Below are 18744 nucleotides of genomic sequence, written 5' to 3'. Positions count from 1 at the left end.
TAAATCTCTGTGCTAGTTACAGTCTCCTGCTGTGGAAAAAAAAAACATGTTTTTTATTTGAGGAATCAAGGACCTGCAAAATTAATGGGTAATTCTAACACTAAATCCAGTCAATCAAGACACTTCAATGAAGTAATAGCTATTACTTTTTATTATAAACATTTCTGAATAATAAGAGACAATTACAGACAATCCACAGTTTTTTTCTATATGCTCATACATACAAGGTATAAATATTGTAAATGCACGCATATAATACAGGATTGTGCAAATGTTTGAATATGTAAAGTAATTTACATACAAACTATATTTACACTATATTTGGGATAATCATTCAAAATGTATTCCTATTTTAAAGAGGTTTACCAGATGGAACTGCCAGAGTATTTGTTTGTCCCTTTCCTTGGTTAGGATGCCTCCTATTCTTATAAAGTTTCCAACCCCAAAGGCTGAGTCGTATCCAAATGGTCTCGGATCCAATCTTGTTTCACAGTTAGCTATAAACATTCTGCAACATAATGTTCACCAGCTCTTTTCCAAATAAAGTGGAAGCATTTCAATCCAAAATATTCAGATTTGGACTCCTCAGACCATTTCAGAGATTTTGTAAATTTCTGCAATTCTTACAAAAATCACCCATTTCCTTTATTTTTAACACCTTAATATCAGATTATGTACTGCAATTCTTCCAGTGTAATTCACTCTTGTTCTTACAGTGCAAGACATCGAAACTCACAACAGTAGCAATCTCAGCTAAACTCTGTAAATTTAAAAGATTTTTCCCATGGCATTTGTTTTGCAAAGCATCCCTCGCCTTTCTTTTGTGTTTAAATGATCGGGTTTCTGTGAAACACTATTTTCAAAGCACTGTGAGTATCTCTCAGCTTGTCACCGCCATCATTGTACAAGTGCCTTGTCTAAGGCTTGTAACTACTGGTCATGTAAAATTTTCTTTTCTTCGGCCAAACCTGAAATTAATTAAGTGTCTTCACAGCAATTAAATGTAATCATTATACATACATTTATGAGGCATTGTAGTGTTTTAATGTTGTGTAATTTCAGAAAAGGGTACAAGTTGCTCTGCTGAAAGAAAGCAGCAGCTCACCGGCCAGACCTAATCCTGGTTTCTATAGCGTTAAGCAGACTAAAGAGCACGTAACTTTCTCCATAGACACAACACAGGTTATAGTGGACTGTAGCATTTAGGGATACACATCTACAGTACATTTTACTTTCTGCTACAAAAAAAGTTTTGAATCAGAAATTTCTATTAAATAAAACTATTTACAACTTTAAAATTTAACTGAAAGAACTAAAAAAAATGTTTTTTTAATTCTAACATAATGGTTCAGATGATAAAGGAAATAAAATGAATTGTCCTTTTAAAAGTTAAAAGTCAGAGCAGAAAACATTCAACTTGTTTTTCTTGCAGCAAATTGTAGGGAATAACCATAGGAAAATGTTGAAGATTTTAGAATGTTTTTCACTGGGAAATATTTTCATCAAGCAACAGCTGATACAAAGGCAGTTGTTGTGGAAATTTAATTATTCTTTAAATCAGTGGCTCTTTGGAGTGGCTTAATGGGTACCTGAAGGACTGACCGAAAACCAGGTTAATCACACGTTCTAGATTACCCACAAATTAAACTGGGCCTTACTACATAACAGACATTTTAATTATCTTTAGTTCTGTTTCTACATATAGCCTTTAAACCTTATACAATATTCATCAGTCAGCATAACACAGAAACAAATACACAGAATAATAAAGTAAGAAGTTTTTCTCAAAGAAAAAGCAACTAACGGTTGGGTTGAATTATACATGAATGGCTACAACTCTGGAGTCACTTACCACAGGATCTCGGTTTTTTATTTCAACATGGAGACAGAACTGCAGGAGGCACAGTACCTTTCTCAAAGTGGCTGAGAAGGGGCTTGTACCTGAAACACACCTGGACTCCTGAAGCAGAAAGAGGCACCAAGCCTATAGCAAAGGTATACACTGAGTGTTATGCACACACTTACATACTGTAGGAGCTGAACATCAAAACAAATTAAAACTCAGACCAGATCAACAAATAAAAGCCCTTCTCAGAGCAACTCAATCAATTTAAAAAGCAGAGGAAAAAAAAGTGAAAACTCCCAGGCTCCATGCACGTGTACACCCAAATCAGATCACAAACTACAGTTAATTTGAAAGGAAGTGGTCAAGTACTTAACAGAAATTATGTAGATGTGAAGAGGTTTAGCATTTTAATATCCAGGAGCAACAGACCAATTACTCATCTGCAGTTAATTAAACAAAAAGGCACAAAAAACATCCCAAGGTCTGACGATGCCACAAAAGGGTCATGTCCCTAAATCTGAAGTATTTAAGGTAAAATATTCTGCAGATATTGAAATTATATATTGATATAATTTACAAAAAATATACAAAAAAATTATACATTGCTGTTCTGGAATCTGATCAAAGTGAAGAAACTGAACCTTTTTAGTCTTGAACAGAGAAGACTAAAGGAAACCTGATTCAAGTATGTAAAATCCTCAAAAGCAATTAATCCAATGGACTACTACATAACAGAAAAACACACACAAGAAGACACAATAGAAAATGACATGGTATTGCATATAATACCAAGAACAGGAAACACTTATTGTGTTGGATAGTCTTGAACTAGCTAAAGAGCCAAGTTGTGGAGGCCAATACCCTGGCAAGGTACTGATACCTTCAAGAAATTGCTGGATTAGTTCCTCAGCTTATTTAGATACAAGCAACCAAACAAGCCATATGGGTCTCTAGGCCTCTTGTTTATAACTTATGCTCTTGTGTGGAGGTGGGCAAGGGGAGATTAGAGCAGGTCTGAACAGCCAGCCTGTTAACCCTTAATAAACAGATAAGCACTATTGATCATACTGCTTAACACAAGATAGTTAAAAAACAGTTAAGTAGAAAATGTTATCAGCTGTACTGAGGTTAAATAAAGAAAACAAAATATACAAATAAGTTTGTGCATCATTAATTCATAAAGAGCTTTCAGGTCATGAGCTAAGGTATATGTATTTACACATTTCATGTGATGAGGCCTAAAACCAATGAGCAAGTCTGGTGCTTCTGCGTCGCAGTCTGCTAAGAGGAAAGGCAGTAAATGAAGTCTGATGCATGTGCAGAGAATCCCACAGTAACTACTGGTGCCTCTTTCAAGATTAATGGAGACTGACAGGTCAAGGCTCAACAAAATGCTTTGGCATTGCCTTACTCAGAGATTTGTCCTATCAGTGAATTATTTTCTTTTGCACAAAAACAAAGGAATTTTTGTGCAGTGACTGAGAGACAAGAAAGCACCTCTGCATGATGCAGTGCAATAAGAATGGGGGCCACCCAACATAAGCTAGACAGCTAACAGAAGAAATAATTTCCCAAATGCTTGTATTATGTATCGTTTCAAGTACTAAAGCTTTTGTTTTAAACAAAGTAACCTTCCAGCATCCATTCATCCGTCTTCAATCCATTTGTCTTCTTGAAGGTCACAGCATTTCAGCACATATAGAAAAAAATTGTCAGCAGTCCAAATCAGCTCCTGTAGAAGTGGCAGTCCTGCATAGTCACATTATCAACTAGTATCTTCAAGAATGTCTCTTCTGATCAGTCAAGGCTAAAACATTCCTTGATCAAGCTTATGAAAGTTTAATCCAGCTCCACACTGAAACAAATGTCCTGGTTTCTAGAAACATGGTTTCTTAACCCTAACAAGCTAAAGGTTTTCAGTGGCTTGCTGAATGAAACTACTTTTAATTCTGACACTTTTCTCCTGTTATGGGACTTCCGATTACCAGTCAGAAATGTTAATTTAGTGCCTCCAATTAAGCAAACATAACTTCACAGGGTCTGCACTACAGAAGCTCACAAAAAAAACTAAAATATCAAAAATACCACTATAATAGTGGTTAGCATAGAGCTTTTTAACTTTTATTTCTACAAATGGTTATGCACATTTTCAGCTGCTATTTTTCAATGGAAGAGTCAAATTGCTCCATCAAGCACTTTTCTAAAGACAACTCATCATGCATGATCATTATAGGCAGCTCCAATGTTTACTGTAGTAAACCTGTCCTGCTTTTCTACTTGTCACAGCTACTAGACAGCAGGGCCTAATCTATTTAATAGCTCTGTAGCACCATGAAATGGGACATCATTTTCTTCCCCTCATCACCTGGTCACGGAAAACACTGAACAGATGTGCTCTAAGTAACGTGGAATGCTCACTACTGTGTACCGAGCAGACCAGGATATAATGAGAGGCAATATGAGGCATGCACATTTTAAGCAGGAATGATTTAACAGCTCTATTTGTACCCATTTATACATGTGTTTATTTTACTGTAATAATATGAGTAAAGAACCTCGCTCAAGTGTATATAATGGTCTGCTTTCACAACATTCCAGTTCTGAGTCCAAAGCCCTGACCCCCCACACTGCTGACAAATAAAATAATTTAGCTAGGAGTAACGATCTCCACTAGGAACACAAGTTTGGCTCTATAATCCACAGATAGCTTTGTCATCAACTGACTGCAACTGCAACCCCAGAATTCTCTAAGAAACAACTCCCAAACTGAAGAGTAGTACAGAGCTCCCATGAACTCAAACTGGTTACATTTTCCATACACGGGAAAGTGGCATGAAAGAGAAGAGACAGTTGGAATATATGTTTCAAAGAGACAGGTGGCTGTCCAGCAGAGAGCTGAACTCTAATGGTAAACAAAGATGAATATCAGTGCCATGGGATTATCAGTGACCAAGTCTTTAGGATATCAGGTTAATGTCTCATCAAGAGGACAGCATCTTCTACACTGCACAGTGTACCCTGTCACCATAATGGGGCACTGCATTGGAAATTTTGGTCCGGATGGAAGAGTGCCACCAACTGGTCCACCAACACCACTTACATCCCCATCCTGGCTTTGTTTGGAAGTCAGGCATCCTAGACTATGCCTTGCTTAGCTTCAGGGACTTGATAAGGCAAGGCTACAAAAAATTAAAAACATGACAGTGACGGAATAAAACCTGAAATTGACCATGAACTTACCCCAGTAAAACTTGCTGTCTTCTCATTAATTAACAGGAAACTGCACCCCATTCAAATGCTAGGGTAGCTGATGCCAGAACTAGGCATTATCCCTGCTTAGGTTTACTAGAGTGAAACCCAAGAAAGGAAACCTGCACATCTGCATTCCAATCTTCTCTTTGTTGTACTGACTAGTTACCACATACGTGAAGACACGCAATTCAGGCATTTATATGGGTGCCAGCAAGAGGAAACGATTTAATTTGTGTTGTGTCACTTCAAAAAATAAAAAATGAATTGGATTTAGAGGATGATACAGAAGTGCTGAATACAAGACTTTATATGTTAAATGTTTTTTTCTAGAGAAAAAATACCCGAAATAATACCATACATCCAACATTTTAATTAAAATAAGATAGTTCTCTAACAGTTTCAACATTCAATTTAAAGAAGACACAAGGCAGGAAATGAATTTAAATCTGCTTTTGACAAAGTTCTTCAGAGGCTTTTAAATGCACAATCGGAGTTTATCCTAAAATGCCGCTAGTCCTTTCCAGATTGCAAATGGACTCAGGTCTGTGCTATTTTTCCCATTATAGGTAAAATTAACTACCGCATATATTGCTGAGGCAGCACATAAGAGTAGCACAAGCAGGACCCAAGGCAGTCTTAGAATGTGCCATCAGTACTGTTGAAAATGTTAACCTATGAACAAATTATAAAAAAAGTAAACTCATAACAGGGTTTGATACTACATATTAATTTAATTCATTTAATAAAAACAGACACTTATCCAGCACACAGTGGATTGGTTTGTCTATTTAAACTTGTTAGGTAAATCTGAATATTCACATCTTGTAAAGTGTGTTACTTAACAGTTTTTTTGCTTTTGCTTTAACAGTTAAAGACTAACCCCTGAAAATGTTAACAACAGAACAGAATCACACTTGAACAAACAGTAAAAACAGTGAGGGACACATGAAAATTGGTACTTTGACAAATCCAATAACTTGCTCCGCCGCTCTGTTTCTTGTCAAGAATGAAACTCGAAAAACTGATGCATAAAAGCTTATCAGCTCATATTCCTAGAAAAAAGATGCCTGGTGCTATAAACTGTTCCTCAGTCTCTGTAGTCCAGTGGTTCTCAAACTGTGGTACGTGTACCGGCAGTGGCACAGGGAGTGCCGCCAAGTGGTAGGCCAAGTGACCACGGAACTGTGTCGTGTGCGCTGAAAAATCGGGACGGGTTTTCATATTTTGTATTTTAATACGTGTCGAATATGTAGCCTACGTACTACGATACAGTGCGCGCTATTAGTTCAGTGGACACAAGAGATACTCTGTAATTCTATACCACTCTATAGGAATGCGTGCTACGGATGCAAGTGACCAATTGTATTTAAAAAAAGCTACTGTATCTCCAGCAAATAGGGAGAAAGGAGAATGTGCGTGATTTTGGAACAATGCCAACGTTGTAAACACAGGAATGCATAGAAATACGTGCTACAAACGCAGGTAATCTTGTGAGCACACGAAAGCATGATAACAGAAAAATATTTAAGAACTGTTCTAATTTGAGAAAAATACACCGAGCGTCTCTGTGTTTCGCTCCCATGCGCATGAAATAAAAACTTTAAATAAATACGGAAATAAAAACGGAAACGTGGAAAAATGCAAGCTTGCGGATTGCTAAAGCAGGTAAGCTACACTATTTTTGAAGAACCTTATTTTATTTACTGTTGGCAAAAGAGCTGACACGTATTATGTGTAGAGAAAAAGCTGCTAAACAGCTCGACCTGCTACCCCCCTCCCCCTGAAAGACACAGTCATTCATAGAATTATTGAAATGAAGGATTATATCAAAAGTACACTGATAGAGCGCGTTAAGATGAGCAGATGTTTTTCACTGCAATTAGATGAGTCTGTAGTCGATTTGGCCAATTTGCTCGTTTACGTTAGATACGAGTTTGAGGGCATGTCCCATGAAGACTTTCTGTTCTGTAAACATCTACCAACAGGAACTACAGGAGAGCACATATTTCAGCTTCTGGATGAATTTATTGAAGAGAATGGCCTCGACTGGATAAAATGCGTCTGAGTTTGTACAGACGGCGCTAGAGCAATGACAAGCCGACATAACAGTGTAGTTACACGAATTAGATAGGTTGCTCCAGAAATTAATGTACGCATTATCACATCCACCGCGAGACCTTTGCCATCAAGAAAATGCCTGACGATTTAATATCTGTTAGACTCTGTTGTATCAAGGCTCGAAAAATTAATTCACATCTGCTTTGCTTAACTAAACAAGCTCACCCCTCTCACTGAAATGGTGCTTTTTTATTAGTTGTTGTTAATGTTTTTTTTCTGTAAAACACTTTGAGAAGCCACCTTTAAAGGTGCTATATCAAATAAGTTTATTATTATAATATTTATTATATGTATGTGTGAGTGTGTGTGCACGCGCGCTCATGTTGGTCATTGAGAATTTCTGGGGTTCCTATGAGATGATGACTCGTAGGTGGTACTTGGATGCTTTGGTTGGATTAGGGGTGGTACTTGGTCCAAAAAGTTTGAGAACCACTGCTTTAGTCTATTATCTCTCACTCTGAGAGTCTAGAGGAGGGAAGGCAGTGGGTCAAACAGGCAGTGGGACCCACACTCTTGACAGTCACCTTCCAAGACGTTGTTTCATCAAGCCTCTTGGTGTACCTCATGACCTCACGAGACGAGCACTGCTTTTTCTGAAGATCCCAAGTTCCAGCAAGGCTATCACAGAGACAGAATAAGTACCATGCTACACAGCACCCATTATGTATGAAGAACACCCTCTCCACACTCACATACCGTCAGGTCCTCTGCATTGGAAATTGATTTTTTAACATGTAGGACTTGCAAAACACCTCAGTTCAAGAAACTATTCTCATAGCACAGCTTTATGAATAAGCCAAAAAAGCACAGAAAGTACCTACCATGCACACTACCGTGTGGAGAAGCCTAATATGAAACAGAGATGTGTTGAAGTAACACTTCAAAATAAAAGTTAAGCAACTCCTAAATGTATGCCATGCCTTACCTAGTTTTCAATCACAAGCCTGTAGGAAACCACTTCAGAATGGAAAAGCTCACTCCTTATCTGATGTGAGGTTGATCATGTACCTGGAGTGACTGTCTTCACTTTGATGTCCAGCCAAAACCTTAAAATAAAAATCTAAACACTTCCTACCAGATCAAATGTACATCCACAAACAGTATGACTCATTTGTCATGTTTAATGATAGACAATACACAGACACTAAAGACCTCTCGGCTGTTTGGTTGTGGCTTTGTACTCTTTTTTCAGGTCAGAACTTAAAGAGAAGAATCCAGGTCCCCTCAATCACAAGCCACTATTGACTCAGAAATTTGAGGTAAAAGCTTTGTCTTATTCCAAAATCAATGCCAATTTAAAATGAAAAGTCAAAGGCTAGCAAATCATCTGTTATTTGCCAAAACTGGGGGAAAAAATGAATAGCTGTGTTTGCCATACTAAACATTTCACTAATCTTGACCCCTTGATTGGGATGGGTGCAGGCTAGGCTGAAAAATAATTTGCACATGACTCACTTTCCCAAACTTACTGAGTCACTGTCACAGTGGAACTACATAGTACTTGTGTTGTCAGTAGAAGAGGTTGAGTCACCTTAACGAAAAACAAAAGAAAAAAAAAAGAAAGCACATACAATAGAAGTTTCTGTTCCGTGCAAACAGGTGGTCACCTCACCAGTCAGACACATTAGCCAAGGCCAACTGAACCGAAGTCCACACAAAGGACGAGTAAAATCTACAACCTCAGGAAAGAGTAACCACCGATGTTAAAGCCATACAGGGCGGGCACAACATTCACTTCAGAGAGAAACAAAAGTAAGGCTTAATTAAACTGAGGATGGGGCCAAATGGTCTTCATAATTTCATATTTTAAAGTGATGGTAAATTCTATGAACTTGGACGGGGTGCCAAAGAGGTTTTTCACTCTAGAACATAACACTAGGAAAATGCAAACCAACTTCTTGTGAATCGAGTTAAAGCCAGTGGGATCTTAGAATCCTGGTTTGCATCTGATCCAAAAAATTAATGCCTAAATAACCAAGGTATCAAGACGGCTTTAAATAAAATACCTTTCAAGACTAGAGTTGGGTTAATGAACCTTCGGGCTGCAGACCTCTTGACTACATAGAGATCTCTTCAGGCTTATAGTGATGCCCAATCCAAACAGACAGTTTTTACACAGCTTTCATTTGGATTGGGTTACACATTAACATCCTCTCTCAAAATTCATTTAAAGCAACTGAAGACCGTGAAATTTGCATCCCTTTGTACAGCAAAAAAATCAGTAGAACTGATTAATTATGAGGGTAATTGGGTGATAAGAGGCAGAGGGGTAAAAAGTAGAGAACGTATAAAGAAAAAATCAGCTTGAAATATAAAATCTCAAAGGAATTTTAGAAAACTATAATAATAATAATAATAATAACAACAATAATAATAATAACAACAATAATAATAATAATATTAATAATAATAATAAACTTTATTTTATATAGCGCTTTTAAAGGTGGCTTCTCATAATTACAACAATACAACAATAACAATAGAGGAGACCGTGGAAGGTGGTGTTAAGAAGAGCAGGGGGGTGAAGAATGGAACCAGTTAAGTAAAAGCTTTTCTGAAGAAGAAGATTTTGAGTCTGGATTTGAAGGAGTTTAGAGAAGGTGACTCTCTAATATCCTTGGGCAAAGAGTTCCAGAGCTTGGGGGCATAGCAGGAGAAGGCCCTGTCGCCCATTCAATGTAGACGGGCTTGGGGGACAGTAAGGAGGGCAGAATTTGAAGAGCGGAGGTTGCGAGGTGGGGAGTAGGGCGATAAAAGTTCAGACAGGTATTGAGGTGCCAAGCCATGTAAAGCCTTATAGGTGAGTCAAAGAACTAAATTATTAGCAGCACACTGGTCCCAACACTGGTCAACGAAATATTCTGCATAACAGGAGACACCATGTCTATATATGTAATTACAATATGTGTCATTTTAGCTTGTTTTAGGCTTTGTGTTCTAATATTCTCATGACTGACAAACTTTCAGTGTGGAGAGGTTTCAATGTCAGTGTTGACAACTAGTTGTGTAAATATTAAACATTTATCACAGGTGTCCCTCAAAAGACATGCATTAAATTATTTTCTTTAATTCACTTAAAATGCTGGATAGGAACACACCACGCCTCCACTGAGTTGTACCTGATCTCTCTTGATTGTTTTCATATTGTCATCAAGATGCCACTTGTTTCCATTGAATTTTATAGTGCCAGGACATGCTCCCTCCTTATAACCGTCTTTAAGAATGTTCACAGGAACGTACTGAAATTTGTAAAGCTGAATTTTTGCAGTAGCCCAAAATTCCATGCAGAGATACAGCATGTTTACCAGCTTAAAAACAAAACATACAATCTGGAGCTTTCTATCCTCACCTTTACATGTTATTTCATAAAAAAGTCATGTAACATATGGCTCTGGAGACATTTATCTTAAGATTTTGATCTACAGTATTTCTAATTATCCTTATTCAAGACAAGCTATTGTACATGCTATTTGTTCTATAGGTTTTAAACTGTTCTTAATTGCCAATTCATCAGTTCTGTCACCTTCCTTGTTAAACCAGCCAGTGAAGACTTGCACAACTCCAGTCCGTCAGGAGACACAGACTAAGAGTTATCAACCTCTCCAAAGAGTTATATGCTTTAGATATGGGGAAGATTTGATCTATTCAAACTAATTGAATAGAATATAATTACTTAAATTAATTATACACAAGCACTAAAGACCTCTAGGCTGTTTGTCTGTGACTTTGTACTCATTCAGACCAGAATGTAAAAGAAGAATCTAGGTGCCCTCATACACAGTCCACTATGTGGCTCAGAAGTTTGAGGTTACCATGAACTTCTCACAAGAATTACCTGAGGTAGTTATGTGGAAATTTTGATCTGTTTAAACCCATTACATAAAAGAATATATATGCGTAAATTATTTAATTAGTTATTTCTTAGATTTTGATGTTTTAATGGCAGTACAGCTCCTAGTCTTTTCACAGCCTGCAATCCACAGGACCGTCTTTTCCAAACAGAAAGGTTAGACAAGGTGTCCACAATCCTGATCCTGGAGTCTACACACCAGTTGGTGCTTGTTCCAGTCGATTTCTCGGGTTAACAACTGAACGCTTAACTAACTGAATAAATAACAGGATTCATTTTAACTATTCAACTGTTTTCAGCATTTAAGTAAGTTGAGATTCCACAATGTAACTATCACATTTCACCAGTAAAATTAAATCCCCAACTTTTCAGTTGAAACAAAAACTTGTTAATATTCCTAACAAACAGCTTATAAGTTCAAAGACCATTTTTAATTATATATGTAAGCTCAAGTGGAATGAAAACCAGCACAGGTGGTCCTGGAGGATTACTACTGGGACCCCCTGGGTGAGACAGCTATCAGAACACAAAGAACCTTCCCACGTCTTTCACGCAAAAGATTATCACTACGTATCGCTAACAATAATAGAAATGGCGGACGAGGACTGTCACTTCAATATTGTTGGTTAGCCTTCAAAAATAACAAACCCCCTCCACAGTGATAGCCAAGACAGGCAACAACTTCTAGAACAACTTTTCAACACTGCCTCTCATAGGACTCACACTGTGAAGAAGAAAACAATTAAAATGATTAACAAAAATGGTAGCCATTATCTCCTCAGTAGCTTGATCCATAAAACAAAGGTTGAGCCCTGTGAATAAGACATCATGGTTTCGAACCTGACCACTTCACTAATGTTGAATATTCACCAAGTGGTAGCACTCGTTGGATCAGTGCCACCGGGGAATGGATTGGAATAGGTTGGCCAGGGCTCTCTTTTAGCTCCTACGGAAACAGCAACAATCCAGAACTTCCCAAGTGCTTGCCTTTGTGGCAGCTTCAGTGAAGGATATTGCACTCCCCCAGCTCTGCAGAACCTCCAAGACATCACTTGACACAGTGCGTATTGTGCAAAGATGACAGGCTTGACCGGAGGGCAAACAGGAGAAGCACGTCTGAACTTCCGCACTCTCCCCACGTGGGTAGAGGGGTCATTGCTGAGAACTTCAATAGAGACATCGGTTGGCAAGTGCAGACTGTGTGGGTGTGTATAAAAAAATATTGGTGGGTGAATCTCAATCAAAGACTACATGCATTAATGAGTAATCTTAAAGATTGCATGTATTAATAATAGGGTAATAACACTTTAGGGATCACAAGCACTGCCATTACCATGCTACAGTCTTAGAGTGTTATCAGTGTTTCATGGAGAGCAACCTGGGGTATGCAAAAATAAATTCTTAATGCAAGAAACTGTATAAGTGATCTTATCTTATCAGGAGGTTTCACATCTCCTACTTAAATCGACACTTAACCAGCACTGATGCAGTCCAGATACAGCAAAACAGTTTCAAAATAACCCAGAAATATGTCTACAAATGGGAATATTCCATTAAAGTACATTTGATGAGAAAAGACACCCTTTAATAAGTAAAAAAGGCAAAATATGCCTTCTGCAATCACTAGTGGTTTGAAACAAATGAAAACGAACAACAGTGACATGTCCTTGGCATTTTCCTGTCCTCACCAAGCTGACTATACAAGCCTTAACAACAGGGATTTTTAAGGAACTGTAAGTGATGTGTTCTGGTTAAATTCTTTCATTATGGGGCTGATATCTGTTCATGGAATGAAGTGCTTGAAAAAAGATACTCCCCAAAATAGCAGGGACATGGATAACTTTTGGTATAATGGAAAAACTCCACAACTGACATAAAAGTAATATACGTCATACACCTAAAGAGTCCATTTTGAAAAACACATTTGCAAAGTACACTAGTCTTAAAAAAATGTTGCTTCAGCTTTTCATCTGCAAATTAGTAATGGCTCTGAACACGCCCCGATTAAAATTAAATGTACCTGACATCTAAATATATACTAACAGCTAACTCAGTTTCTTAATTGATAAAATGTCATCTTAAAGTAAATAAAGCTCACAGAAAATAATCCTGCACAAGAATCTGCTGTGATCCCTTTGCAGCGATTCTCTTGGTTCTGGAAGGCCTCAGTCCACCTGCTTTTATAAGTAATTTATAATCCTTAATGCATAAAGACCTGGAAACAGAAGTAATATAGACTAATTAAGAGAACAATTGATTCAATAAAATCAATAAGAGTCCAGGGTAGAGTGAAAATCAGAAGATAAGCAGCCCTCCAGAACTAGGAATGAACATCAAACTAAATTATACATAAAATAGCATGTGGTCTCCCATTACCACTGTCTTCTACATTTACACACATCTTCGTTCCCCAAATTTCAGTTCCTGACTGTGACCCCCTAATTCAATTAATGTAATTGAATAACTTTAAGCTGTTCGTTCTACTTTTTTATTTATAATATTGATATGAGAGCAAATATACTCAAAGGGCCTAAAATTGTGCGTCCATTCATTAGTTTAAAACACATCAAAGATATTACACAGAATACAAGCATACTGCTGCTTTTGGAAAGCAAATTAAGTTACTTCCAAGAACAATGCGCCTTTGCAAAAAGTTTATAACTCCATTTTTTGACTCATTAAACCACATACTGTACCTGTAATTACTGTTTGCAAGTTTCGTTGAAAAATCTCTTCAAATAACCCTGAATCTAAACAATCAATTACAAAGACGGATTTGAAACGTATCTCCGAATTCGATAAATTGTATATAAAAAGATACTACTGTATATTTTTTTCGTTTTCACTTTAAAAGCGTCCATTCCATTAGGAAAACAGACAACACACGCCCAAGGAACACCGTATATGCATTGGTTTCTTGTGAGTGGTAAAGAATAACATCAAATGAAGCGACAATTACCGCAAAAAGAGTTTGGGAAGAAAATCTGACATTGCTACATAATACCGCATGAAGCAGTTACCTGCGACTTTTCAAATCGACTACAACTGAATTACAATCCTCCGTAGTAACTGCAGAGAACTGCCTCACAAATCGAATAACAAAAGCAGCCCCCAGAGAGGGTCAGAGCTGAGCAGTTACACAAAGCAAGCTGCACGTCTTCCTGCTGAATAATCTGACGGACCCCCACCCCCATTTCTTTAATTGATGCGCGCCTAAATGGCATCTCACACATATCCAGGACCTAATCCTAGTATAAGGCAATACTGGACATTTAGGTCTCGATGTTTTAAGCACCGCAGGCACATACACAGGAGTCCGAAACTATATATAGCCAATGTCGCCAACTGGTTAGTGGCGACCCTTTATGGCACTGTCCATCAGCAGTAAACACATCAGAGCACCACAGCCAGTGCCACCTTTTTCTCAGCGGTTTTAGGACAGACTTTGCAAACCTGTCAGCATACAACATCCCCTGGTCGTACCAAGAGCAGCCGATATGTTTACTTTAGTTCCAATCTTGGTAGCCTTGTTAACTTTTTAAAAAGAAAAAAAAATATGGGAGAGAAACGTGTCACATTCTTTAAAGCCAAAGCACCAAATTCTCCTCCCCTTGAGGCTTGGAAAAAAAACCCAGAAACTAGACGCTCAAACAGAACAGCGCAACACTCAGCCGAACAGAATTTTGTCAGTTCGCAGGCTTGGTGAGTACGGTCGGCTTTTTGTGCACTGCCCCGCAAGAACTAGGCGTTTAAGGGCAACGGGTTGGTCAATAAATGGTTAAATGTAAATACTGACATACTGGATTGCAACGTCCTCAAATCCAAACAGGCAGATAACGACCGTGATTGTAGTAACCTAGAAGCGAGAGCTTGTATAATAATCTCCGCAGTTACATGCACTTGTTCGGTGCTGGTGCTCCCGTGCCTTAGCTGGGGCTAACAAAAATAAATTAATAAATCATCTCCCTGGACTACCTATGATTTTTACGACATCACGCAATTTACGAACTACAGGTATTAGACTGATCGTCGCAATCCGTCAGTCGGCCTCTCTTTATCTCACACCCTATCCCAACTTAATCCTTCTGCCCGCAGGGATTTATCCCGATGAGGCCTGCGACTCCCGCCAGGTCCGGGGACTCACCTCGGTGGGCTGGCTGATCTCGAACAGGTCGAGCCGGTTGGCGTTCCAGTGGTTAATGATGTCGGCGAGTTTCCGCCGCTCCTCCTCCCGGCTCCCCGACATTCTCAATCCCGAATGATACTCTTACGGGGGAGAAAATTCACTTCCTTTGTCCACAATAAAATCCCCCGTCTGATTACTGCAAAGGAGTTAGTGTACGCACAATATTCGGATTTCTGAAGCAGATGAGTGTAGGTCTCCTACACACCTCTCGCTCTGCACCGCTCCTTCTATTTCCGTGTTCCCTTCTCCGTCTACGTTTCTCTTATCTCTCTACCTCCCTCCCTCTCTCTCCCTGGGAAGAGTTACGTCTGGCTCTGTGCGCGCCCCCGCCACCCCCCATCTTTACAATGTTACATGAACGCGCGTCGTGATGTGTGTCCATCTAGCGGGACTACGCTTTTCACAAATGATAAATTATGTAGGGAACGCGCACTATCCGAAATGCACTGCTTAGGGTCGTTTTGTCCTTTCTAGAAACGAATTCAGACCATGTTATAGTTTAAACCTTCTTTTGATTTATTATTTTCAATAAGATATTTTTACAAGAGGGACAATAATAAATACTTTGCTGATTTATTTTTAAAACTTGATTTTTATCACTAAATACAGGAAGGAGCGTTCAATAGATCTATGTAAAATTTCTTAACCACGTATTAGATCGCAAATAAACGATATATTCTCATCAAATTTTAAGATTATTTACACAAATCACTCCTATTTTGCCTGGATTGTTTTGAACACAATATTGAAGCTATCAGTATTAGCTCAAAACAGTGTAGCTTTCTTTAAGGTGAGCCTCACAAAAAAAACAACAAACCTCACATTATTTAGATTGTGCTACATCATGCACAGTGAGAAATTTTCAAATTCCTGTTTCCTTTCATGTGCAATGCAACAATGCTAAGCGAATTGTAACCTGTCTGTTATTCCAAGGCATGTGGTTTAGAATAAGATTAGAAAATTATTATTGTGTGACAATCGTGAAAAGCATCTAACCATCTTCTGGCCACTTTATCTAATACAAGGTCATAGGGGAGCTGGAGTGTATTCTGGCTAGAAATGGGTAGAAGATAAGATGCACCCTGGCCAAGACACCTGTCCCTCACAGGGGACACACAGCCACTCACACCTATGGCCAGAGGAACCCAGAGCAAACACACATGAACACAAGAGGAACATGCAATCTCCACACAGCTGCCACCCCACATCTGGAACTGAACCCACACCCACAGTGCTGCAAGGCAGCAATGCTAACCGCTGTGCCATCCTCCTGTTAAATATAATGAAAAAAAGTAATTTCATTATTAAATTACAAATTGTTGGTATAGGACACAAGATGAAAAATCTATAATAATTTTTTTTGTACACAAACCAATGATTTTATATGAACAATACAGGAGGAAATCTGAGCCTCTAAAATGCAAACATGTTTAGCAGGAAGTGTTAAAATCAACTAGTCTGTATGTAGTCCATGGAGGTTCTAGTTTTTACAGCTTCTGAATGGGAAATCGCAGAGAGCAATGTTCAGAAAAAAAAAGTTTGCACCAATTCTAATTAACCCCACCTCACCTCTTTCTCTTATGGAAATTTCTTCACCAGGTAAGCATGCATTATCTTTTCACATTGATTCTGTGCAGTGTCATCATGCTCACTGATGTTCACAGCATGGTTTTGGTGGGAAGGTCAGAGGAGTAGGTAAACCAAAACTAAGGCAAATGTAATCTCCTGTTATTAGATGCAAGTTTAAAAGCAATTTTTAGTTTGATATAAAAGAAAATGGAACACCTCATTTAAGATATTTTATACTTTTAAGTTGAGGAAAATAAATGCTCTTTTATTATTTTTTGAAAGTACAATTTTATTCCAGGCTGGTATTAGTCTTTCCTATTCTACAAATTGTATAATTAATTATTGTTTACACATTTACTTGATTCTATATAATCTTTGAGATCCTTGGAACAGTTTCAAAAATAATTTAAATGTACAAAAATATTGTATGGTTTCTATATGAAGACATTTGCCATGAATGTTTTCTACATAAAGGAGGCTGGTTGAATGGTTGAATAACAGCTCTGAAGAATTTATTTTTATGAGTTCCACACCATTCATCCATTTTCTAATCTCTTCTCCCAGTCCGGTGCTGCGGAGTAGCCTAACACAAAGAGGACAAGAGCAAGAAGATTGCAGCTGATGCTGACAAACTGGTTAATTAATCACCTAGTGGGCGCTTTTATCTTAAAGAGATGAAACGATGATAAGGAAGTGAACTATGCGTTAATATACTCATGTTGTTATAATAAGTGTATTACAAATCCAACCATCCATTTTCTAACCGCTTCTCCAATTCAGGGTCATGGGGGAGCTGTAGCCTATCCCAGCAAGCAACGGGTGCAAGGCAGAATATACCCACACCAGTCCATTACAGGGCAGAAAGACATAAACACAGACACGCACACACTCACACCAGTTTTCCCCAGAAGACAAAAATATCTACCTGTATGTTTTTGGGCTCTGGGAGGTAACTGGAGCACCTGGATGAAACCCATGCCAATATGGGGAGAAAAAACAGTACAAACTTCATACAGATAACACCCAAGGTCCAAAACTTAAGGTCTTAAGTGTTATACGCTTAGTCCCACACTAGCACAAATGCCCATCATACTGTTTTTTTAATTTTTAATTTTAATTTTTTAATTTTTTATAATTTTTAGGAAGTTTACTAGAGGAACAAAAATAGGTACAATCCATTATGAATTACTTTCCTTAAAAATACTGGAAATTATGTGTGACCACATCTGCTATTAACAGGAGATTTCCTCCTAATTATTTAGTAAGAAATGTCAAATGCTCACTGTTGAAAAACCTCAGTAGAGCCTTTCACAGATTCTATTAAGCAAAGTTATGTAAACATTTTTGTGACCTGACATGAAAGCACAAGAGTAATACGTGCAGAGATCTAGTTCTCAGTCAGAGGTGGACGCCCAGGTCAGGATTTTGATCACAGTGGGTCTTCCAGTCTGCTGCTCTCCAGGAGTTGATTCTCTGCTTTTTGTGCAGTATGAGGTCTGGTCGCTTTTCTTTCCAATTATTCACTCTAGTGGTGCCAATCTACATCATTGCAAACTAATTAAATCTCTAGGGACAAGCTTCAGCTCTGGAATTATGGTTATGGAGAGGTGCTCTTGTACAGTGTCTCTGCCCTAGATTTAACACTGCAGAAGACCTGTCATAGGACAAGCCTAGGCCTCTAGGGGGCGAAGGAAAAGCTTGGGAGGCTTGCCTCTGTGTTGCGGACACTGTGTTTCATCTCAACATTTCCCCCAAAGTACCTTTTCATTGTAAAAGTATGTTTTCACACCAATTATTTAAGACAAAATATCCCAATCAACACCTTTATTATCGACAATACAATATTATCTTCTTACACCCACAGCATGATCCTTTAGGTTTTACGAAATGCATACACCTTTTTTCTACTTCAGCAAAATGGGG

At 38.2% G+C, this 18744-nt stretch overlaps 1 protein-coding gene across 17 annotated transcripts in view; it reads right to left on the bottom strand.

The window, feature by feature from the left end:
- The window catches only part of afdna (afadin, adherens junction formation factor a), a 172223-nt gene extending 156678 nt beyond the window's left edge, over positions 1-15545 (bottom strand). For 14 of the 17 annotated variants that reach the window (XM_069179279.1, XM_069179292.1, XM_069179294.1 and 11 more), the window contains exon 1: positions 15211-15545. In XM_069179279.1, coding sequence (XP_069035380.1) covers positions 15211-15312 — 102 coding nt within the window. In that variant the 5' untranslated portion in view covers positions 15313-15545. The remainder of the gene's footprint in view (positions 1-15210) is intronic. The other 3 variants (XM_069179295.1, XM_069179301.1, XM_069179307.1) reach the window with 1 other exon arrangement.
- Positions 15546-18744: the final 3199 nt, after the last annotated feature.

This window comes from Lepisosteus oculatus, chromosome 2, assembly GCF_040954835.1.
Source record: "Lepisosteus oculatus isolate fLepOcu1 chromosome 2, fLepOcu1.hap2, whole genome shotgun sequence".
NCBI classification, from domain to species: domain Eukaryota; kingdom Metazoa; phylum Chordata; class Actinopteri; order Semionotiformes; family Lepisosteidae; genus Lepisosteus; species Lepisosteus oculatus.
The sequence above is the reverse complement of the archived record's forward strand: the minus strand, read 5'-3'. Positions and strand labels throughout refer to the sequence as shown.